The sequence below is a fragment of the Ruditapes philippinarum genome, unplaced genomic scaffold (assembly GCF_026571515.1).
Source record: "Ruditapes philippinarum isolate M1 unplaced genomic scaffold, ASM2657151v2 ctg1468_1_1_1_1, whole genome shotgun sequence".
NCBI lineage: Eukaryota > Metazoa > Mollusca > Bivalvia > Venerida > Veneridae > Ruditapes > Ruditapes philippinarum.
In genome coordinates this window covers 48,436-74,716 of record NW_026861330.1, presented here as the reverse complement: position 1 = coordinate 74,716, position 26,281 = coordinate 48,436, and the positions used below count along the sequence as shown (strand labels likewise).

Sequence of the window (26,281 nt, the reverse complement as noted above, 5' to 3'; positions counted from 1 at the left end):
TATCAGTAGCCGTGTGTTTGTTTACCCACTAAGGTCACGTGACTAACTTGCCAATGCAGTGTAAAGAACTGTTCACTAATTAGCAAATGAAATGTGGAAGCGGCAGGATAGCAAGTTATTCCAAGTCAAAGGGATCCTGACAACTAGACCACACCAGAGGCATTACAATGCATATAAATGTTATGTTATTGTCACGTTGATGGTTATAAGTCACAAACACCCAGTATTAAAAGTAGACAATGCAAAAGGCGGCAGCAGTTGAAATTTCGTCTTGGCGCTATAACATCTGTGGTAGAATATATGTTGCGCCTTATTGATTGCTTAAACATAAGTATAAATATGTCCCTAACATAAATTTTACTGTGGTATAATGAATAGTTATTGCAGTGTTGCAGATTTGAAGTATGTATTGTCAAAATATGTCTTCTTTAATCTTGGTCGTATGTTCCATGGCTTTGAAAATACAACAACAGCAACTAGAACAAAGCCCGTCCACTCTTGATACCATTTTTGTAATAATAAGCATCGATAAATAATAAGATGTGAAATATAAAACAAAAACAATGTATTTGAAAACTGTATTTAATTGAAAATAATCTTTACCAAAATAAGAACGTAGCAAAATGAACAACTAATTTTCTTATTTTACATACAATTTGTAATTATCGTACAACGACAACTGGTTACATTCATAGTTGTAAATTAATCAGCATGACCTCTATTCACTCTGACTGACAAATCATCCCTCAGCAAATCACATTGTTATACTAAAGAAAAAATATATTAAACTAAGCATAAATTAAACAATCTTTACTTGACTGTCAAAATTCAAAGCAAAATAGGCATTGTAGTCATGCGTCACTCGATTGTCATTGCACTGGGCTGTAGACAAATTATTAGCATTTAAAGGGACACCACTGAGGGTTCTTCTAACATGACGGGGCTAGCAATAGTTTTTTTCCAGGATTTCTGTACCATTTAATAAAATGGTAAACGAATAACCTGTGTGCAATTTTCAGATAATTTTTCATCCCGTTTTTCGAGAATTATCATATGTATTGTGCAAAATGACCCAAAAATGGACAGCGTTGTAACGCTTTTCACTCAAATTTGGCTATAAATCGCATAAAAATTGTTACTGAATTTAATTTTAAATATATTTCCCTCTTTATATTTTGCAAATTTTTCCATCGCAAGTTCACTTGATCTATGTATGAATTTCATAATTTACGTTTTGGGTTTTTTTCGACCTCAGTGGAGCTCCTTTTAAATGAGAAGTTTGCAAAATATCCTTAGAATGTTTTTTTGAAAAAAAGAAGTCATTTGAAATTGAATCTTAAACAGAATATCATGAAGTGACCTTTATACGAAATTGTCAAATCAAATGTATCTGTTGTAACTATATGAGTTGTGTTTGATAATAACCTGTCTACAGCTTCTAAATTAAGTGATATAAGGAAAACGAGTTGTTTCACACTACTTACGTAATATAATAACTCGATATTATTGTCTCTATTTTTAAGAAAAAACTTCAAAGTCATAAACCAATTATATTGCACGAATATAATGGACAGGCATATCATATTATTATTTTATAAACTGATGACAAATCTTTTTATATTACTCTTTCAATACAGAGCATCTTTGTTCTAAAGACATTTATCCAAAATGTTAATAATTTTGAATATTTAATATTTTGATACTTTTGATACACTTTTTATTTTACTTCTTAAATGTTTTATCTAAATTAAAACTTCTTTTATGAAAATATTTACATTTTTGTATCCATAGCATTACAAGAATATTATGGTTTAGCATTTCATAACAATTTTTAATAATATGTATTATGCACCCATGCAATATTATTCTTTTAGGATGTTCCTACATATATTAATTATAGTTTCATAATTGTTTTGCATCCATGACAAATTTGTCATGGCATCGCATTTAAAAACTCATATTCTTAATAATATGCACCCATATCATGAATATTCAGTTAAATATGGTCCCACATATATTAAAAATAAGTTATATATTATTGCACCCATGATAAAAAATAAATCATGATACCGCATTAGCTTAATATTAAGTTAAAATTATAATACTTGGTTTGTCATGCACCCAAAATATGATACTATGGTCCCGCATTTTATAACCTTATTTTAATAAATCTATAAACATGCACCTGTACTAAATCATTATGGTGATTACAGTCCCACATATTATTAATGAAAACAATTTATGTTGCATCCATGGCATTTAAATCATGACACCGCATTGTAAAACTGATGTTACTAATTATATGCACCAAAGACATTTGGTTTTAGTTTATAATCGCAATAATATAAAAAATATGTATAAATGTAGTTTTGCACCCATGATATAAACAATATCATGATACCGCATAAACATAATATACAATTTAATCGTGATCATGCACCCATAATATAATACAAATATTATGGTCCCGCAAGATTTTAACTATGCACCCATACATTATTATTTTGTTGCATGGTCCCGCATTTCATTACAAAATTTTAATCATGCACCCATACATTATTATTTTGTTGCATGGTCCCGCATTTCATAAAAACAGAAACTAATTATGCACCCATACATTATTATTTTGTCGCATGGTCCCGCATTTCATAAAAAAAGATAATAATTATGCACCTATACATTATTATGTTTTTGCGTGGTCCCGCTTTTCATAAAAATATACTAATTATGCACCCATACATTATTATATTTTTGCATGGTCCCGCATTTCATAAAAAGATACTTATTATGCACCCATACATTATTATGTTTTTGCATGGTCCCGCATTTCATAAAAAGGTACTAATTATGCACCCATACATTATTATGTTTTTGCATGGTCCCGCATTTCAAAGAAAAAATACTAATTATGCACCCATACACTATTATTGCATGGTCCCGCAAATAATCATAGAAACAATTGCATCCATGACATTAATATCATGACGCCGCAATATAAAACTTAATATACACATATATAATTCAGAAAGATATATCACAAAGCCGTTAACCCCAAACATCTTCAGTCAACTTGTAACAATTAACTTTCATGTCAAACAAACTTTAAACACCTGTGCAAATTACATATTTCTAATATAAAATTAGAAATTAATGTACAAGTCGTTCAATAAGAATTGCGTAACACAAATAAATTTTTACACCACTTGGCTCATAAAAGCACTTATAGCAATCATAATAATAATATTCTTCCTCTCATAAATCATTTAAAATGGAATGAGTGAAAGTTTTTTTTTTCGTTTTTTTTTCGATTTTTGTATGTTCATTTACATTATGAGAAGCATGAATAAATGTTAAACATATGCAAGTAAAATCTAAAATAACACCGGATGCAATCATTCCACTAGTAATAAAAAAAACAACAAATAAATGAATCTGATCTGTACAAACTATTGAGTCAAATAAACTACCAACATTGATTTCCACAGCTCGCTTTTTTAAACACCTCTACTTATGTTTAACAAAATCACAAACAACTTATATTGAATCTTGCAACTAATTTTTATGAAACAAATTATATGAAAGCAAAAATATATACATCCTCTTGATAATTAAAGTACATGAAACAACAAAAAAAAATAAAAATAAGAAGTATCATTTGTTGAAAAATATGCAAAAAGAGCAATACAGTAAAGTAAGCATTTCCTTGCTTTTTACAATTAAAATATTAAGATAAATGATACAGCCAATATATATAAATGTCATTAAAAATATATAACAAAGATTGTCATTAAATATATATAACAATAAACAAAGAAAAAATATATTGTTAAAAACAGAAATCACCTTTCAAACATTCAAATAACATTCGACTTTTACTAATACGGTCGTATTTACAATCATACGATTCGTCTCTGACATTGTAAACACGATTTTAAATCATATAAATTTTGATTTTAAAAACATATTGATAAAATATATTAATATTAGTTTCTTTTTAAATTGTATAAAAGTAATTCTTCATATTAAGTAGGTGCTAGTGATGCATATATAGGTGATTTTACATAATGTGATTCTATGCAAGCATAACTTTTATTGCTCAACATAAATATCAAAGTAATTACACAAACAACAATGATGCAATGTACATATCCGTTTTCTTACATCATTTAAAGCGCACACACAAATATAACTAATACTGTATAGCACGCAGATATAAAAAAAACTAAATATTTTTACAGACATTTTTGATAATTATACAGTCAAATACATTCCACACATACATTTTGTACCATATTTTTAGTTTATATACTTATAAAACTAATATAGCGTTTCATAGAAAATTTCAAAACATGATATCTTCACATAATTGTAATGTACAACACATTAAAACATATAAGTTATATCTCCTTTGCACAAAAAAGTATTAAAAATTGCTGACATCATACTACGCTACTCTATAGGTTTAAGCGATGTCCAATTAAAATATACTTAATATACTAAATATCTGATAAACACATGTTTACTATAATTACAAAGGATGTATGATAAATAATAAGTATATTCCTCAAGGTATTGTAAATGTCTTTGTAAAGACAGGATCGTTCGAGGAGCGGTAGCTAGAAGCTAGTAATGGCTACTCTTTTATAAAATCAGTAAGGGTAATTAATTATCAAAAAAGAGTCCCATTAACTGATCCCCGTATAAATAACTTCCCCATATCTAAACCATATAAAACCGTGATGTGAATATATGTCATATTGTCCCAATTTAAGTGAAGAAAGCATTAAACTTAACATACTATATACAAGCAACAAATAGCATTATTTATCATAAAGCAAATTAACCTTTACACGATAATAAAATCAACCGTCACACATACTGAGCAAGAGTCCATGCTTCAAGTTGCTACTTACGTTTAATATCTATACAATAAGTAATTGTACCCAATAATGTTTCACATATGTAGAAACCAACAGGAAATTAATATAAATAACATAATATAAAAAATCACGCATACTGAACAAGTATAGTCTTCTAGTCTAGGACAGTTGACAACACATACAAAAGATGTCTAATTTGAAATACTATTCTAAAAATATTTACAGATTGTAGATGAAAAGAATAAAGATAACTAAAACACACAAACATCTCAATATCAACACAATAATTATATTACATATATACATAAAAACACGCATATCAAACAAGATACTAATTATTTAAAAGTAGTCTTAAATGTTGAAAACTATGTACAACAAAAGATTTCTTTTTTAAACATTTATAGATTATACAGTTATCGTATATAATGATCATAAAGATATGAATAACCTCATCAGGATCTATTTGTAAGAACAAAACATTATAAAACACCAGCAAAAGTGTAATTATATCTGAATAAGTTCATACAAGTTTCTTTTTATAGTAATGATATAAGTAAATAGAACCTGTCCTAAATTCTGGGTTTGCAGTATGTAATAGGCGGCAACAAAGACATTGTTGCATCAGCTATTCATCAGAACTAATGAATATCGTTAATCAACAATAATAAAGCAAGAACATGAAGGCAAAGCACGCACGCGCTAGAATATTGACAAATATACATATCGTAAATAGAAATTAATATAAAACAAGATCAAAATTGAATGTAACACGTTCAAACAGCTCAAATTGTCAAATGAATTCTTATTTTATACTCGTATGTGCAAATAGAATTTAAATAGCGAGTCCGCTCGACATAGAAACACTATTTTGGATCAATACATTGAATATCTTTATAAACTCATAAAAATTCTAATCATACAATCATCGACTTAGATCAAAAACTTTTGAATGTTGAAAATATATAAATTATTAAAGGTACACACTCAATTTATTAACAAAACGTATATATTAAAACAAAATTGTACAAAAAATAAACCGTCAATACATTGGGATAAATATCATATAAGTGCAGTAAGAATGAAACGCTAATAGAATATATGTTTATACAAACGTGCAGTACCAATATAAGTTTGTTGAGTCCATAACAGAATCAAGGCAAAGCACACACATATTACATATGAGTATATATCTCAGTTTATTCGCAGTTGATCGTCTCTTCTCACACCAGTGTGGAATGGTTTCAACAGTACATCTTTTAAAAGTCATATCAACTTTCACCAATCTCAGTAGGTATGTTCTAAACATAGAATTTTAAATTGTCTTGAAGCAACAAAAGGCATTAAACGATTATCAACTTAATTGTTAACTTACTGCACACATTTTATAAGAAAGTTATATTAAAACAATTATGCGAAGAATATGATAATTTGATAACACATTTATCACAGAAACATTGAAATATATTATTTCGGATTATAAAAAGAAGTCGTCTTCTTTGTTTGTATATGGTGCATGTCACGCTTGTAATATTCACACTCTTCAAAAGTTCTGAAGGAAGAAAAACAATAAATTTATGAATTAAATACATTTCAAAGTACTTTATGTATCAGTTTCATTCGACCCCTATTACATAATCATAGTCATGTATATATGTGTGAATGAAAGAAAACCAAACTGAAAAAAGACTTAAAGTCGACAAAGCTGTGGCCTGTAATAGAACCGTGACTCTTGACTTACAACGTAAACATTGTTACTATACAAAGTGTTGTAAGAATAAGGAAACATTTACAGACACTTTATTATGCTATCATTATGCCGAGTTAATTAAGATATATATCAATGAATCAGTGATACATATATCAAAAATACATAAAATAAAGTACAAAAAAGTAACGATGTCGCAGAAGTATACAAGGTAATAATTCATAACTTATTTAATAATATTGACTAAGATTAGCATACAAAAAAGAATGCATTGACAAATGAGTCACTGTGCAAAAGAAGCCATATTTAACAGTTTATGACTAGTTCGTTTCAAATCCATCAGACATTTCCATTAAATACTAAATAAGTTCTTAAAATTTTTAAATAAACTGAAACTATGGTAATATATAAATTTGAAAAAAAATTAAAATAACCTTTAGAATTTTCTTATATTAGTCGTTCTCTTTTTCTTCTGCTCTTTCTTTGATGGGGCTGACATCTTTGCTTTCGCTTGAAAACTTGTTGCAAATCCACTCATCTTAAGCTGTCCCTGTTTTTTGCGCTAACAGAATAAGTGTTAAAGGCATGCGTAAGTATACTGTTCGAATGACAGGCATTAATTAAAAGTTAAAGGATATAACATTTTTGACGGAAAAATTAATGTTTTGATATCTTAACCTTTGAATATAATCATCAAATAGATCCGGATGAGAGAAGATCCCTCAGAAACAATGCAACAAAAGTTCAAGTAAAAAATGTAGATGCATTAATTAAAAGTTAAAGGATATAACATTTTTGACGGAAAAATTAATGTTTAATTTTGATATCTTAACCTTTGAATATAATCATCAAATAGATCCGGATGAAAGGAGATCCCTCAGAAACAATGCAACAAAAGTTCAAGTAAAAATGCAGATATGTGATATTCAGGTTTCATAACCTCTGACCCCCTTTCAAAATTCCAAGTTCTGCCCATTGTTATATCGTTTAGGACACACTCTTTATTTTTATTGGGCCCAAACGTCGCGTTTCATGAAATGGCACCACGTGTCGCTTATCAACGCCATATTAATACATCTGCAAATGCTTCTAAAATCTAAATTTCAAGTTTAAATGATGAATTATGTTTAAAACCGCTACTAGGAAGCGTGGCCTGTAGCTTGCAATTAAATAACCGTCCATGAACAGGGTTCAATCAAATCAAGCCTGGAACATTTACAATTTTGCCGTTTTTGGGATTCTGTTTTTCTATATTTCTTTTGGTTGTGTCTGTTCATGGGAAGAAATGAAATATTCAACACCTCTCACGCATCAAGTACCAGCTTAAGCATTAATAAATCTTACCTCCATTTCAGCTTCCATCAGCTCAAAGCATTCAAAAATATGTCTAACCATCAAACCGTCTGGAAGTACTTCAGTGATATTGAGCTGTTGTCCATCAATTAGTAATGTATTGTCTTGAAAAATATCCATCGGCCAAAACGAGTCGTCGCTCAAGTATAACCTAAGGGATTGTTTCGGATCAGCTATTCTGGATGTCAAACATCTATAGGTAAACCTTTTTAAAGCTTTAAATAAAAGAGATGATAGCAAATTATCTTTCAACTGCAGCATAATGTGATCGTGCAAAGGCCCATCTAGCTTATCAGGATAAACATCATCAAGACCCTCCTTGACAGAATCTGCACAAAGTTCTTCAAGAAGTTCACTCAGTGCAACAACATGGCCCAATTTCATAGAGCTTTCGGGACTTGGAAGCAGTTTTTTCGGGAAGTCTCTGCAAAGGATATACTTCCATTTATCCACGTATTCGACAAGAGGAATATCCGAATCACCGCTAGTTTTCTTTAAAAGTGTCATAACAATTCCTAAGTGCGACAGTAGTTCCGTCGACATTCTTGGATCCTCTGCCTTTCGGCTCTTAATGCCGTTGCTTATATCTGAAGTAAGAGGTCGCTGGGGTACACTTTTTCTAAGTTCTCGTATAAGATTACCATAATTCTTATGTAACTCATCAATGAAAACAATCTCAGGCAAAGTGTTTTCTAATATAATATAACATTTCCCAAAAATCATTTCAAGAGCAATTGCTTCTTCGATACTATAAAAGTCATAATTTATCTGTCTTCCACAGCCGTAATTCAGATTGGAATGAGATTCTTGTTGTAACAAATTGTCCCAATCTATGTCCGAGTGCACTAAATGCTCTTTCTTCAATTCTGTTACCTTCACGCATGGCAAGGCATATATTTTCTCCTTTCTTAGTACTTTCAGTGCGCTGCAGGTGCGTGACAGAAGGAGAATTTTATCCAAAAATGCATTTTGTATTCCAATGAGTTTTTGAAGAATTTTGAAAGGTAACGAATTTTTGCTTAACATTAAACACTCGTTTATCTTACTTTCGCTGTGGATACGCTTCATCTGTTCAAAAGAATTATCATCTTTGAGCTTCAACATAAGATATTCCCATGATTTTCTAAATGCCTCAAACCTTTGCTTGATCACGTCTTTCTTCATCGTGTCTTGTTTGAAATATATAAAGTCTTGAACCGTCATCGTGCTGCAGTCGTGACGTCTAAGCATATAGCTAGCATTGGCGACAGTTGCAGCATGCCACTGAATTAAGTTAAGAATATGTTTCGGAAGTTCTAACTTCTCCTCTTGTTCAATTACAGCATCAATTAAAGGGAATTTATCTTGGACGTTGTGAAGCTCATAAATAAAATTAGACTTACTTGGACAAGCTCTAATTCTATACATGACAGGGGAACAGATCAGCTTGCTCTCAGCTGTAAGGTTACTAATATCGTCACTTTCTAACAGGCACATCGTTATAGACCTGTTCTCTCCGTTATGTATTCTATTATGACGCTGATATAATATCCTTACATTGACACAATGTGTGTCTAAAATAGACATGAGCATTATGTCAAAGGTCCTTTCCCACTTCAAAGTTGCTTCCATATTCGAAAAATTACAGTTGGTGTCAAACAGGTGATTGCCTGTTTTCAGAAACACGGTATGTAAAAACGCTAATATGCCATTGTCATCAACATTTAGAAGATCCTTTATAACATTCCAATGCGTATCCACTCCTCGTGAAAGTGTATCTACGATGTCAATCTCTGGTACGTTTAAGATGTCTTCTAAAAGGTTCTTTGATGTAAAACCAAGTGCCACTGAACCTAAAAAACAACCTTTTAACAACAACTGTAAAATATGACTTGTCACTGGATTTATCAATTTTGAAACATGAATATCATCCAAGTTTAAGTTTTGTCCTTGTGATAACAGCACAGTTAAATTGGACTTTGCTGGTGTTGCCATACATATAATTGTTCTACTGCAAATACCACATGTAATGCTGGAAACGCTATCTTCAGAGAGTATTCTGTGACCACATTGACACACACCCATGTAACAATTATACAAAGACTGTGTACCTTCGGCTTTGTTTTCTGTGGCATAGCACGGAAACCCTGGTATAAAACAGGAAGATATGCACCTCGGAAACAGTAAACATCTTATAAAGAAAGGCTTGAGTTGATTGTCGGTGTCATACATTTTTGAGGAAGATTCATCTTGCGCAAGAACTAAGCTATAAAGTGAAACCAGAAAAGACGCTTTGCATGTATAGCTGTTTGAAGAAGCATTCGTCAACAAAAAATCCCCTGTTGCAAAATTCTGCTCCCCTAAAATACACGATACAAACGATTTCGTTTCTTTGCACATTCCCGAACCCATAACTTCATTTAAAACTAATTGTGCCAGAGAATGCTTGGTGTCATCAATATCTTTGTATCAAAGTTGCAAATAAAATTCTCGAAAAATAAATGAGAACAGTTGCAACATTCCACATTTACTGTCGCAAGAATTTGATACTAGACTTTTTATTGTTGTTGTAAAGTCAGCAACTTCAAGGGTTTCGTAAAATTGACAACTGTTCTCATGGTCCGTTTCTGTAATGTACACACACAGAGGACTTTTGAAAAAATCACTCACGGTGGAATCCTTAGTCCAGGGAAATGTTTGCATAAACGATGTATCTGTATAACAAACGCACATATTTTCAATTTTACTTATAGAAACATTCTTTAACATTTTCTTTAGGAAAAAGACGGCTAAAGGATGTATTTTTTGCCCTGGCAGATCATCTAGTACAACGTCAAGAATTCTCAAGAGAGCAACACATTCTTCACTGTTTGCTTTCTGAAGAACAATCACTGCATAGCTAACAAAAGTTTTACAAAACGCAACTGATGCTAAATATTTTAATCCGGGTCCATGGCTTTTTATCGCTTTATGGCAAATATAAAACAATTCAACTAAACTCTCATCGGGACAAGTATCCTCTGTTTCAATCGCGTTGTTATTTGATTGAAGAAAATATCTTTCAAAAATATCTTCCAAAATATCTTCAATCAAAATTAAAAATGGGTCTTCAGTTCTGTCGCATTTGAGCATTGTTTTCAAACAGTTATCCAAACAGTCTAAAAACTGTAGCGCAAAGTCATCGTCTGAGCTATCCGTGTTTATTTCCCCCGAGAAATAGGATTTAGAATGCTCTTGAAGCAAAACAGTAGTAAGGTATTCTACGTCAACAGTTTGAATGAATGTACTTAAAGGAACTTTATAACATGCAACGTAGTTTTCCGGTACTTTTCTTTCAACAAAAAGCGTAAACAAAAACTGATATGCTTTCGTATCTGGGTCTGCAGAAAGGCATCTTACAAAATAAGAAGACAAAAATCTCTGGCAAATTGAGTTCACATTTTCAGAGTGTATTTCCTTTACTGACAAGGCATTTTCAACCAAAGCAACAATTGAACAAAAAATATCGTCGCTGTCTAAGGTAGTGCCATGTTTCAATTTTGCACCAACATCTTCAAGAATATCAGAGTTCATATTAAGTGGTATGATAATCTGACTGGCAATTTCTATACACACTCGGATAGAATAAATAATTGTTGGAAATCTCGAAACCTGAGCAGCGAGTGAAATCATTGATGTAACTTCTTCAAGCCATTGTTGCAGACCATTGTGTTGCTTTAAACATTCGGCGGTTGGTAGCATATATTTACACACAGTTATAATTAAACGCTCACTGTAAGTATCATTGTTTCCCAAATCAATAGTGGTGTCAGCTTCAAAACCATTTATGTGTGGTGTCATCATTTTTAGTAACAAATTATGTTCTTGTGTTTCAACATTTTCCAGATCGTTCAGAACACTTCTTTCAAGTCGTATTTGGCACATACCAGAATTCTCGTCTTGATATTCATGGGCGTTAGCCTTAAGATCAGTTTCTTGACTTGAATTTAATCTCTTTAAAGAATATTCCTTTAAATCATCGTCAGTACTCGAACATTGTTTATTATTTCCTTCTTTATAAGTATTTGCAGTTATATCTAAATCTATGTTCAGGCCTCTGGTTGAGTCATCTTTTATTAGGCCAAGTTCATTTATTTGATTTTCTGTTATTTTTGACTTATTTTCTTGGGAATATAGTACAGGTCTTTCATGACCTTCATTTTGAGGAACCTGATTAATTTCAGATTCTCTGACTGAGAAATGCTTCGTTTCAACATTAATTCCCGAATCAGTCTGTTCCTCAGTCATGTAGCCTTTATCTAAAACGGATAAGGTTTTGTCTGAACCATTTTGTTCCGTTATCATATCCTCATCGAGAATTTTACCATCTTTGTAACAAAGAATGTTGTTGTGCTTGCTTGCTTTTGATGCTGACATGGATAAGATGTTTAATATTTCGTTCGCACTTTCTGGAATCACACTAATGCATTTATCGATCAATATCATTTCTGCACGAATTGATGAATAATGAACCCACAGTGTTGCATGTAAACGAATCATAAACGTAAATGGATCTTGGTATAATTTTATACCTTGTCGTCCTAATATAAGTTGAAGAAACTGGACGATTTCCATTTTGACTGAGCAGGTAAAAATCATATATGAAGACATTTCACAGAAATCCTTAAAGTAATCAATTTCCCATTCCCTGTATGTTAATTCTGATAAATCTGGAATAACATTGAATATAGATTGTTCTTGTTGAGTACAAACTGCATCATAAACTTCAAAAGGTAAATCTTCATCTTCATTAAGCAAACATTGAACCCGATAAATTCGAACCATTTCCATAAATTCATCTTTTGTAGATTCTATTCTCTCATATATAGTTTTACTAAAAGGCATTTTAAGAGCTAAATCGACTGTATCACAAGTATAGCATTCAGGACCAGTTTCATCAGGCACGTCTTCTATTGAAAATACTCTTTGATTGTTTATTCCTGATATCCATGCTAACCTTTTGCCTTGATTAAAACTTTTATCGTTGCTAACGTCATGTTGGAAGAAACTTTCTAAAATTCCCGTTTGCTCTATTCTAAAAATTAGCTTTGCAAGCGGTGCTTTCAGTTTATCCATTATATAATGCTCTAAGGCATCAATAAAGCCTGAAGAAGACGCCAAAGCCGTAACGTCGCATGCAACCTGTGTGAGCCAACATTTATTGTGTTTTCCCGAAAACTGCTTTTGGATGCATTGTAATATTTCTTTCTCAAATAAGTTAAAGAGCTCCGGTGAATTCTCCATTGTCTCTATAGCGAGCGATATGCTATCAATATCTCGTCCGGATTTTCCATACCTTATTCTTGAATATGACCAAAATAATTCTTCCTGAATATAAACTCGGAACGGTCTTTTTTCACGAATAGCCTCCTGCAGTGTCATTTTAGTCAAATTTGGCAGCGGAATTGCTGGCACTTCTAAGCTATCCATCATGACGAGTTTCCATTCTGATAAAAAATTTAGCTGTGAAACACAACTGGAAGACGCTCTGCTTCTATCTAAGTGAATAATGAAATACACATGCTTGGAAACATTGCTTGATTTGCCAATATATTTGGTCCTGTATCTTTCTATAACTAACTTCGTCAGAAGGATATGCCGTTCATCATCTTTTGCGTTACAGTGCATAATCAAAATATTTGAGTCTTCTGCATCCCAATAAGACTGAATTCTTGATGAAAGTTGTTTTTCTGACTTGAATGTACCAAGTTTTTCTATTTGCACGCTAAGCTTTTTTTTTGAAAAAGACACCTTTGTGTGAACGTTACTATTCGTAAAAATAATGGTCAACAGACCATGAGATAATTCTTCGATTGGTGCAGTTTCAATTTGTTTGAGAATGAAATTTTCAATTCCATGATGTATTGGTAATGAGAAATACTGCCTCATCATTTCTTCTAAATATCCGTGTACATTTGTACGTTTTGATGACCTCTGACGTATCAAAATTTCTGGTTTTATTATCCATAACAATTCGTCCTTAGATAACGTAAAGATAGTCTCAGCATAATCAAACTCGTGATGAATAGAGCCAGATTCTGTTTTTAAAACTAGTGATGCTGTGAGATCTTTAGAATATATTGGGAACATTTCCTCTTTTTCTATTTCTCCTTCTGTGGTGTCTGATAATTCATTTATCCAGTTTTCTAAACGCTCAATAATGGCAGCATGTTTTTCCTGAATAATATCATAGAATCTCAGGTACTGTTTCTCAAATCTATTAAGGAATGGAGGATCTGTCAAGTCAATTTTTCTTTCGTCTGTAAGAACAATACATCTGAACGAGTCTGCTACGTGGCACATTGGATTGCTATATGGTCCAAGCGCAACTCTACAATTTTTCTTTTTTCCAATTAATGTATAATTCTGATTCAGCATATCATATAAACTACCATAGATGCTCTCTAAATCTTTAAGAACGAGAACTACTCCTTCCTCCATGCATAAAATTATTTTGCTCAAAATTCTGTAATTGTAATCGTCTGTTAGGTCTTCTTCAAACTGACTACCAAAGATAACTTCTTTCCTGTCACACCCAATATCCTTTAGATTATGTTCAATGATGCTTAAAACGGATTCTCCTGTTGTTATGAGCATTAAATGTCTAGCAATTGGATCTTTTATATTTTCCACAATAAGATTCATTGTCGGTTTTTCGCTAAAATTGACAAGACGCAAATGTTGCTGAAAAACGTCATATAATGTTTGTACTTCATCAGGCAGTCCACCAAAATTCCTGGCAATTCCATCAGTTATAAAGTCTGCTTTATCTTCATCTGTACATTTATATCCTTTTGCCGCAAACATACGTGCAACGAATTTAATCAACGAGTAATAATCACGCAATCCGTGAAAGTTTTTGAATCGTAAATTATTGATATATTCGAAATAAGCCTTTGCCATTCCATTTAATTCTGCCCTTATAAACTGCAGTGCTGTTTCCGTATCATATCCGGCAGTTGTTTTGAAGAGTGATTTTTTGTAATCGTGTCCTAGAAAAGATTCACTAATAGATATAGCAGTGTCAAACAACTCTTCATCATCCATATCCGTCCGAGAGAGATGGATCGCTCTGTTCATCTTTGATGCATCTAATGCCCAATTAGATATTCCTACTACAGCAACATTAGGCTGACTTGCCCCGTCTGGTTCAAGTAGATTGTGCAAAACTTTTAAGGGATTAAATCTTGAAACTTCTGCCAACCCAATTTCATCTAAAAACAACAACGGATAGAACTTCTTCGGAATTGTTTGACTCTTGGTACTTCTCTGCTTTTTCAAAAACTTTAATGATGCCATCCGAAGTTGACGACTCTGAACCTTGAAATGAAACACAGTATAACTGTGGCAGTTCTCTAAAGAAATCATCCTCCGAGTCTTTCCCACGTAAGTTGCTTTTTATTAATTGCATTGCTAGAGATTTGCTGCAACCTGGTTTCCCAACAACAAAAATTGGAATTTTATTGAAAATGCAAACAAATATGACAAAAACGTTTTCTTGAAGCGCCACGTTACGAGCAATGCCTGGTGGAAGTCTCATTCGCCTGAGTAAGTCAAACTGTTCTTCTTTGATTACCGTATTAATGAATTGATCTTGCTCCCCTGGAAACTGATATTCATGCAATTTGAAAACATCTCCGATTATACTTCTATATTCCTTACGTAATCTCTTTTCTCCAAACCTACTTTGATAACAATGGGCCAAAGATAGTATCATTGACCTAATATCATAGCTGCAACTTATTGACTTTGCGTTCTTAGACATGACTTTTTTCGGGAGAATGTGAAGAAACCACTTTGTTAATAATTTGCACCTGTGAATATCACGAAGACTGACAGAGTAAGACGATTCTTCCTGTTTTCTTACAAACGACTGGGAAATAGCCAACAGGTTAGTAAACAACTGATGGTGTTTTTCATTATCTTTAAAAACATCATGTGTCATTTGATATATATAAGTCCTTTCATCTTTTTCATTCAAACAACCAAAATCCCATATATAATCTACCATCATTTCAGGCAAAGGCAATACTCTGTAAACTAATCTTGATAATTCATCAGATTTTGCTTTTCCTGCTAAACCAGCAGTTGAAAGTGCCTAAGTAGTTCTAAGTTTGTAAGGATTACAAGCACCCATGATAGTTAAATTAGGAGAAAGTTCCTTTCCAAGGCATTTATGATGACAAATAATGTCAGACATTATCCCTAAGCAGTCTGATGTGTTGATTTCATCAAGGAATAGCCACATTTCTTTGTCTAGCTGTTCTAACGCTTTTGTATTGTTTCCCATAACTTTATAAATGATGTCTTCTTCCTTCACACCTGCGTGAATATTCATAACATCAAAATCGACTTCACATATTGCTGCTAAATATCGAATAAGTGAAGTCTTTCCACATCCTGTTTCTCCCATAACAACAACGGGAATGTTTGCTTTAATACGTAATGTGATTAATACCATTTTCAGCAAATTATCTGCAGTCAGTGCATAGTCTTTTGAGAGTTCTAACAACTCTTTTTTTGGAAGTGGTAACGGGTTTACTCTTGCTACCCTCTGGAGCATTGTTTGCAATTTTTCCTGGTCCATACACTTAAAATCCTCCATGTCTTTTTTCATCTGACTTTCAAATAGACTTCTAATTTCTTTTGGAACTAATGTCAAATTTCGATATAGTGCAGATATTGTATGAATATTCTGATTGTGAAAAAGAAACATCAAATGATTGCTGTCTTCCCATCTTATCATGCTATTTACACGATTAGTTACAGAGGATGCTAAATCAGATTTTATGTTTTCCTCAGTTTGAATTGCTGAGATCTGACTCTCACGACAGACATCTATTGATCGAGTTGCAAAATCGTATGAAACATCAATCATTGCTGCTAACAACTGACTTTTAACAGATAGCTTAACTTTATTTCCAATCATATCAATCAACCTTTTTGACTTGAAGAACGAGCTCTGAGACATTTTCTTTAGTTGATCAGACAAAACATTGATGAATGTTAATACAGTTGGATACGAAGTTTCAAGTTTTCCTCCTATATATTTATGAAGAAGAAATTTACAATGTTTAGATTTTAGTGGCTTTTCAGATTTTTCATTAAAAGATATATCTTTGCTATCAATCGATCCATTCTCTAAACAGTTTAGATAGTGACAAACTACTTGAACAGGGCTATTCAATTCCCGACTTACTGTCAAATCATCTATACCACTCCATTCTATTTCTTTTCTTCTGAATAATACAGTTGTTTGCAGTGCATTTCTCAGAGTTTCATTTATTGTGTTTGCAATTTCAATATAAACAACCGAAGTCTGTAGGCCAACCGAAAGTGTTCCAGCTGACACATACCGTAAGACAACAAGCTCAAACAGAAATGTATCTAGATCTGATGGACTGTCGACATTTCCTAAATCAATATGCAATACATGATGTTTTTTCAAATGCAAGTTATCTATTCTGTCAACCAGATGCATTTTGCGTATCGTTCCACTTACATGAAGGGTAACAAAGCCTCTTTTTTGCCTATGTGCTTCTGAGGCTATAAAGGATGTCTTCCCAAGTCCAGAATACTTTGAAGTTATAGTGACAACATTTCCGCAATGTTCATTGAAAATATCTCGAACGGTTTTATCAGTGACTGGAGTGACAGAAGATGTATAATCACTTAATTCATCAATAAATGGATGGTTCCGTGACCCTCTACATATTATAGCGAGACAAAATTGCGTTTCTTTTGGCAAATTTCTTAAGTCTTCTACAAGTTTGAACTGAAGTTCATTGGAAAGATTTTCTACGTTCGCAATACAAAAAAGGACATTCACTTTGTAAAATTGCATTGATCCCAGGCATCGCCGTATTATCAGTTCTAACTCGGCCCAACTGGTTTCAAATGTACAAAATAGTATGTGATTTGGTTCAGGAAGTCTTTGTGTCGTGTTCATATAAAGAGCCAGAATAGTTCTAACAGTAAGGAGACTACATTCATCTAACTGAGCTACTAGCAATCTGCCAGGCAGAACAATATCATTCATCGTTTTAGATGTATTGTTCTGAATATTCCTTTGAAACATTTGTAAACCCTCAAACGATTTATGTAAGGAAAATCCAATGCAATGAAGCATTTTCTGTTTAGTCCAGTTGCCAATTATTGAGTTTTTTAAAAACAATCCTTTTTCAGTCTCATATATTTCTTTAAATTTTTCAGCTTGCATGTTTGGGTGTATGAAGTGTACAATAGTTTGTACAAGAGGGATATTTTTACTATTTTCTTCCAGATATGTAAACAAAATGTGAATTTGGTTTCCTTTAATGAAATTCATAAGGTAGTGAGTTTTCCTTTCTTCGTTGATATCATGTAACCATGAGTTAAGACTTAAATTTAACTCTATTTTCCTTTTCAGTAAATCATATGGTTTGACTACTTCTTTAACAGTCATGAAATCTGTATGTCCAGACGTATACAGTGTAAAAAGAGTCTCTGCAATGTCGATACAAAGATCTATTTCTTCAACAAATTTCATCAATTCATCTCGGTTGTAACGATTTTCATTCGCAGTCTTCCTCTCAGTGTTCATTAAAAGAAGTGCTCTGCTTCTAAGGTCGATCAATGTTGATTGTTTTCTTAATTCCTTTATTTTGTTTTGTTTGTACGATGCTTGGAATGTCGTACAAGTTTTTAGTGTGTTCAACTGAAAGAAAATTGTACCTTTCTGAATGATGTTTTTTATCATTTCTTTTGTCTGTTCCCCTCTATTTGCGACCCCATTGTAAAGAGATTTTAAGTTGTGCAGATTTTGTTTGCAGTCTTCCATTTTTTGAGGAAGAGAAGAAGAGTTTGTTTTTGAAACATTTGTTTGTTTCTCCAACAGCTGAAATAACTCATAAATACTTTTTACGTCTTTAGACCGCAAAAGTGGATAAAGAAATTGTTTGACCTCTATCAATGCAGATACTGTCGAAACTTGAACCTGTTGCTCTGAAATATCTTCTACGGCGTCTATAAGGTTTTTTATGTCTTCATCTAAGATATTGCTTATGAACTTGATTAAAGATGTTGATCTGCCTAAAACTGTCATAATATTGACTGTGTCATCAGAGATGTTTGCCACTAATGAGAATATTGTTTTTAATGCTACGTGAACATCTCCAAACGTATATTCATCAGCTTTACCTAGTGCCAAATTATGAAATGAAGTCATTGATTTAGTAAAAACAGCGTCTCGTTTCCAATCTAAGCCAAACACATGAACAACTGATTCAATCGCATCAACAGTTCTTTCGACAGAATCGCTTGAAAATATTCGATTTAAACATACTTCTACTTCCTTCTCAACAACAATATGTAAGTAGGATTTCGCAATTTCAACTTCTCTTGAGATGTCTGGTTTTGACCCAAACATTCTCATTACATCTACCATTTGAAAATTGTCGTCTCTTGTAAGTGACTTCCATATGACTTCATATTCTGTAGGTCCAACATTTTGTAAAATCTTCATAAAACTCAAGCAACCTTTTTCGTTACTAGAGTATGTTCTATCACAAACCGATCCTTCTTGAAAAAGCTCAGAAACGGAACTTATTGGATCATCTTCATAGAACCTCTCCATTTCATCTAAATATCTTTTATAAACATGGTCAGATGAAACATTCCAGAATACTGATGATGATACTACTTTACATAGATATTCGCAGATGTTTGGTAGCTGCTCTATATCTTGCCACATACGTTTATCGTTTTCGCATTCACTTGCTGTTATCATTCCATTTATAAATCTTTTTTCATTGTCTGATACCCTTGTAAGCACAATATCAAAACCATCAGGAAGGGTTGGACATTTTTGTTTAACCTGTGTCATGACCTCACATGTTATACCAAGCTTATCTTTTACTTCTTTGAACCTTTGCAATGCTTCAGACCAATACCGTTCGATATCAATTATATCAAACTCTAGTTGAAGCAATTTCTTTGCTGAAGATGCTGACTGTAGATTTCTTTCAAGTTTTTGCAAAAATTTAAAATGAACGTCGTGAGTCTTGAAATGATGTCCGATACTTGAAATACATGCTCGTGCAGCTTTGTAGTTAACATTCATTTGAATCATGTCACTGTACTGTCCTGTACATTTAAAAATCAGAATCCAAAACTGATATTGTTCAACAAGACATAGAAATCTGTCAAAGTCAGTTGATTCCTCAGATATTAATGCATGCGTGTCCAGCAAAATGCAAACTAATCTTGCAGTCAAACTGAAAAAAGTATTGATGTTTGTAAGTCTATGCAATTAAATTGCTGTTGTCTCTTAAGTAAAAGGTATCACTAAGTAAACGTGTTACAAATCTTGAAAAGTACACGTTAATGAATTTTACAAATTTCGTTAACAACTTCAAAATCTTATAAAGAATGCATGTTAGTATGTAGCTAACAATTGAGATATTCTTCTTGGCTTATTTCGTTTCAATACTTTGAAATGAACGTAATATTTAAAAGCTATCGTATTGAAATTTTGTAAGTATTCACGATCACTACACATCAAAAGATTTATGTATAAGAGAAAAGTAATTATAAAAGCGTATCTTACCTTGTTTCCACGATTGACTTTCCTTTTCGGATTGACAGAATGTCAAGCAGGATCTCTGGTCTTTCAGATGTTTTCTTTAATGTCTTATTGAAATGACCTACAAAAATATTGTCTATATCTTTGTATTCTTTTGACATTTTATCTATAACAAATGTGTGCTTTAAAAGTTCCGTGGGTTGATATTTGTCAAATTCACGCAGAAGAATATTCTCGAGAACCTCTATAAGATTGCAAGTCTGTAAGAGATATTTTATGTTCAAAAATCTACAAAAACGCTTTAAAAAGCAGTTGAGTTCCTTGTCCTTGTCCATAAAATAGCTGCTATTTCTTGTGAGATATTTCAGAGCAAAGTCTTGAAATTCACCTCTGTCGATACAATTGAATATCTCTGCCAGTTCTTGGCGCTGAGATAAAATGAAGAACAGCTCACGTACCGTATTATTATTTGAATCCATTATAATTTGAAGCAATTTTTTCTTGCCATTCTTGTCGTTGAAAAAACCAGATTCGATTATAAACATAACAACAACATCTGCTGGACAATCAGCTGACGAAGGTAAAACTCCAAGGGTAGTAAGCAATGTTTCTTCAAATTTTGTCTGAAGTTGTGTATCAGCTTTAATAAACATTGTAGTGTTCCTCCAAAGGTCATGTAGTTTTTGGATATTTTTTTCTTTTTTAATTAGTCTTAGTTCAGAGTCCATTCTTACTTGAAATGCAATGCATAAACTATTTTGTATATCAACTTCATTTTCAGACATGCCATCTTTGTTTTGTATTATTTTTGAGGTTACATATAATGTCATGTTTAATGGACAATGTCTAAGAAGTATATCCAAAGCTTTTTGTGCTTTTTCCGATGAATCTTCTGTCGAAGAACAGTACAATTTACAACAAAGACTGAGCGCAGAGTCATATATTGACTTACTATCGTGTGCAACTTTAGTACCGCTCTGAATATGATGACGGAGTCGCTGCAAAATAAATGAGTCATCATAAAAAGGGTAACATGCGCTAAGATATTCCACCGGACACATTTCTTGTCCGTATACATTCACGCATAGCGAGTTGCAGACATTGTATATGTATTTTCCGCATGATACATGTAAATCTTTCAATCTGAAGAGCTTTAAATTGTCCAAAAGAATGTTGATAGTTGATTTGTTTAATATCTCTCCTTGTGAAATCTGTTGAATATTTGTCAAGACATTTCCGATGACAACCATAAACAGCAATTTAGCTTTTCCTGTACCTTTAACAAGAACTGTTTCAAGTTCTTTTAAAAGATGTATGGCATTTTTATTTAGGAGCTGTCTGAAACATAGTTGCTCTATTTGACTACAGGCATGTTTAATGTCAATAGCTTCACAATGAAACAAAATATCCCTTAAATGTGCAGTCAAACACTCCTCGTCATATTTATTTTGGTCATGTATATGTTGCCCTTGACTCATCCAGCTATCCCTCTGAAAAGTGTATTCATTTAGATGGTATTTTCTACTTTTCAAGGGCGGGATTCCAGTCCAACTGAATATTCTGTCACCTTTTAAATGGCATACGTATTGATATGAGAAATGCAAAGGCTCTTTTGGTAAAAAGACCGAACATTCATACATATCAATGCCATGCATATCCATAACGCAATTAAGAAACTTGCTTTCGCTTTGAATTTCAATCTTTTTGACTTTCCAACCTTTTATACATGGATAATACAATAGTAACGTTTTCCTTACCAGTTCACTCTGAAAGAAAATAGAAAATGGCTCAAAAAAATTTAAAAAATCATGTAATTCCTTTTATGCGTTTCGTTAGAATTTCTCGGGATTTCGGGAGAACAGCTTATTTTTGATGGCACAAAATGAAACAGTTAAAAGCATACCCTTATAGAGCTGTCCAATACCTACTCAATGATGTATACAAGTTTCTCTAAATGCTATTGAAGAAGAGAGACATTTAAATTTGTCAAATACACACATGTGTGGAATACTGTTGTTAAAATGGCTGATTAAAACGTTGACAAGAAGAAAGAAATACAGACATATATACAAATTGTTCTTAGTTTGGTTGTTTTTGTTTTGAAGCAGATATATGCTTTTATATCTTTTTGTTACACAACCTGTAATGTGTCCACAGTTTTCAGATGGAACATGGTTCTGGGTTAGGCTTTATTGAAAATGCACCTAAATCAGGAAAGTACAAATTTCCATCTGGTATCAAATGTAAAAGAAATTGTTGAAAGAGATGCTTGATATATAGTTTGCGATATAGCACGATTTGTTGGTGTTTTTTCACTATCAAGTGTTCATTATATTCTAAAGAGTGTCTTGACGAACACAAACAATTCTAACAGGTGGGTGCCTCATTTGTTAAAAGATGACCAAAACATGCAATGAATTACAATAACCAAAAGTATCTTAAAATATTACATTGATGATATTTTAAAAATAAGGGCCCTTATATCGCTCACCTGATTATAAACGTCGTTATGGCAAGGAACAATTAATTTGATAAATTATAAATTAAAGAAGATGTAAAATTCAAATCTGAAACTGATATTTGTTGTCAACAGAAATGCACTTATTGCTTTAGAAAATCAATATTTGCTATGGAAAGTCAGTAAATGCATTGAAAAGTAAATCGCTGATTTTGAAATTCATTAATTGCTATGGAAGTCAATGGTAGCTATAGAAAGACAATGGTTGCTAAGGAAATTCAATAGAAGTTAATGAATGCTAAAGAAAGTCAATGGTTACTTTCAATGTCACTGGCTGGCTGTTCTGGGAAATCACTGGTTGCTATGAAAAGCCAATATTTGCTATGGAAAGTCACTTGTTGTAATGGAAGTCACTGATTGCCAAAAAAATGTTATTGGTTGCTATGTGGTTCACTGCTTGCTTTGGAAAGTACATGTAAGTCACTGATTTTTTTCTTGGGTTTTGCACCATTTCGAAAAACAATATTGGCTATCAATACTAGGCAAATACACATAATTACTATACGCTTGTTTACTACAAAGAAACCTCTGATGTTGCAATTCCGGTGCCAGTAAAAAGACATTAATTTCGTCACTGGAAAGTAATATTAAGATAGTTATAATAGTATTGACAAAATTTAAAATACTAACAAAACAGGCACCAATTTAACTGAGCCAAACCATCCATTCATAAAAAACAAACTAGAACTATCACTAAAGGTGATTATTACCCCCACCAGCAGCAACCTTGACATTTTGAAAAAAGTAGTCTGAAGAAAAATCTGAACTCAACCTATGACTTATGAAGTTTCAACTATGTACAAAAGTTGATTACTATATATACTAAATTTGATTATTATATCTCATTTCTAGCTCTAGTTATTGTCTGAAAACCATTTGTTTATGTTTTAGTAAAAGTGATCCTTGACCCTAGGGGTTCCAATGCAATCCAACCCAGGGTTTCCAGATAAGGTTGCTAAATACCAAGTTTGATTATAATCACTCATTCTCAACTAATGTTTTCGCCTGGAAACCATTCTTCATTTTTAGTAACAGTGACAATGATTCCAGGGGGTTGGTCCAAAAGCAAACCCAACAGGGTCTTCCTATTAGCTTGTTCTAACTGAAGTTATTATCCGAAAATCATTTTTCTATTTTTAGTTATAGTGACCTTGACCCAAAGGGGTTTAAATGCATTCTCAATGAGGATCTTCTTAAAAACTTGTTATACATGCATACCAAGTTTAATTACAATATCTCATTCCAAACCCTAGTTATTGTCCGGAAACCATTTTTCATAGTGACCTTGATACCAGGGGGTCCAAAAGCAATACCAACCGGGATTTGCACATAAGTTTGCTATTTACCAAGTTTAATTTACAATAACTCATTCCAAACTCATGATATCGTCCAAAACCATAAAGGAGACCATCCGATCGACGGACGGACGGGCGGACGGACCGACTGACCTTCCGACCGACCGACCGACCGACCAACAAGCTGACTCCTATATACCGCCCCCCTTAAACTTACCTTATAGCCAATTAAGGCCAATGGCATAGTTTAGATGTTCAATTGGAATCGAAGGCTGACAAATTGCATCAATTATTTAGAATACTTGCCGGGTTCACTGTTCCGAGAAGTGACAAAGTGCCAATCATTATTAGTATTGTTAGATTTTTAAAAACCTGTCAATTGCATAATGATTATACGGTCAAAGCACACAATATAATAATCTTCTATTGTTTTTCAGTGAGTTTCGTGAGATGTATACTGTATACAGTGATTGAATTTAATTTGAATATGTGAATTTATTGCACTGAACGTTTCTAATTTCTAAGTGCGTTGTTAGATTGAGACTTACATCCATGTTAATTCTTAATTGATATTGTCAACAGTATTGAAGCAATTGGGGCGTCCGTGGCCGAGGGGCTAAGGTCGTTGACTTCAAACCACTTGCCCCTCACCACTGTGAGTTCAAACCTGACAGGGACTTTGGATTCTTTCATGTGGGGAAGCTATAACCTATACTGTGTCGATGTGACGTAAACCAAACAAACAAAACAAACAAATATTGAAGCAATGATTGTTTTTATGTTGTTGTTTTTGTTATGCGACAGAAAGACTGTTAACAGGTTTTCGTGTCCGGTTTATAACCATAATGAGATAGTGTGCAGAGCGCAGGGTTAACCTTCCTCAAGTCAAAGTCACGCTAAGACATTTCGTATCAATATAAATATATTATGTCCGCTCTGTATCAAATTTTGTGTCCGCTCTGCATTTTTTGAACCGATTGAAAGAAATAAAAAACGTATTGGCAGAAATATTACTTTTATCAAGACGGTGTGCAAAACACAAGCACGAACTTCCAAAGATCAAATTGTCCCCGCCCCGTGAATATATTTATATAACTTATATAGGAGTTTATGTGTCCGGTATGTATCTTTTGAATCGGTGGAAGGAAATTGAAACTATTTGGCAAAACTGTTAACCAGGTTTCGTGTCCGGTCTTAAACCATAAACAGACGATGTGCAGAGCACAAGTTTGACCTTCCCAATGTCAAGGTCACATTTAGTAATTTTGTATCAATGTCAAAATTTTGTGTCCGCTCTGTATCTTTAAACCGATAGTAGGAAATTAAATCTATTTGAAAAAATATTTATATTACTGAGATGATGTACAGAGCACAGTTTCTGAATACCTCGGGTCACACTGACTCATTTGAAATGCTTATATAAGTGTATATAAAGGGAGATTAAAGGGTATGAATTTATCAAAACGTTTTCTCCAAATATATATGATACCTCCCTCTGTTTTCCAAAATTTATTACTTTATGATGTTGTAATTTTTACATACATTATATCTTTTGATTTTTTTCTGTTTAGATTATAATAAGTGCCGAGTAAGGTTTCTATGGTTAAATTATTTTGAAATAAGACAATCTTGTAAATTGAAAATGATGTAACTTGAAACACGTAAATTCACTAAATATCAGTAAGTTGTAAATGATGCATGTCACAGGGTCAAGTATACATTGTCTGTATTGCCAAGTGCTGTATTTTTTCGTTATGTTCGTGTCAATGTTTGTCTCTGTCTATTTATATGTTATTGTCCATGTCCCTGATTGTTTTCCGTAGTTATTTCTTTAAATAATACACTCATAGCTCATATCTCATATCCAATAGCCGTTACCTATACATAATAGTACTTTATAACATTTTCAATCTCTTTGATTATCCTTTTTCGCTAATATTTCAATTTCCC

At 32.7% G+C, this 26,281-nt stretch overlaps 2 protein-coding genes across 2 annotated transcripts in view; both read right to left on the bottom strand.

Annotated features, from left to right (window-relative positions):
* Window positions 1-566: 566 nt before the first annotated feature.
* On the bottom strand, window positions 567-10,377 carry LOC132715277 (uncharacterized). Its single transcript, XM_060698266.1, has 3 exons — window positions 7,930-10,377; window positions 7,020-7,147; window positions 567-6,429 (listed from the first exon to the last, which is right to left on the bottom strand). The coding sequence occupies exons 1-2, from the start codon at window positions 10,327-10,329 to the stop codon at window positions 7,022-7,024; spliced, it is 2,526 nt and encodes an 841-aa protein (XP_060554249.1). The 5' UTR covers window positions 10,330-10,377; the 3' UTR covers window positions 567-6,429; window positions 7,020-7,021.
* A 5,662-nt stretch (window positions 10,378-16,039) lies between these two features.
* Window positions 16,040-26,281, bottom strand: part of LOC132715276 (uncharacterized) — a 31,942-nt gene continuing 21,700 nt past the window's right edge. Inside the window, exons 6-7 of the mRNA XM_060698264.1 lie at window positions 20,543-22,284; window positions 16,040-20,210 (exon numbers count right to left, since the gene is read on the bottom strand). Coding sequence (XP_060554247.1) covers window positions 16,055-20,210; window positions 20,543-22,284 — 5,898 coding nt within the window. The 3' untranslated portion in view covers window positions 16,040-16,054. The remainder of the gene's footprint in view (window positions 20,211-20,542; window positions 22,285-26,281) is intronic.

Coding starts and splice junctions, on each gene's coding strand:
- LOC132715277 (XM_060698266.1), bottom strand. CDS start 10,329: ATGGGTTCGGGAATGTGCAAAGAAACGAAATCGTTTGTATCGTGTATT. Junction 7,148..7,929: donor TGATGGAAGCTGAAATGGAG/GTAAGATTTATT, acceptor TTATTCTGTTAG/CGCAAAAAACAGGGACAGCT.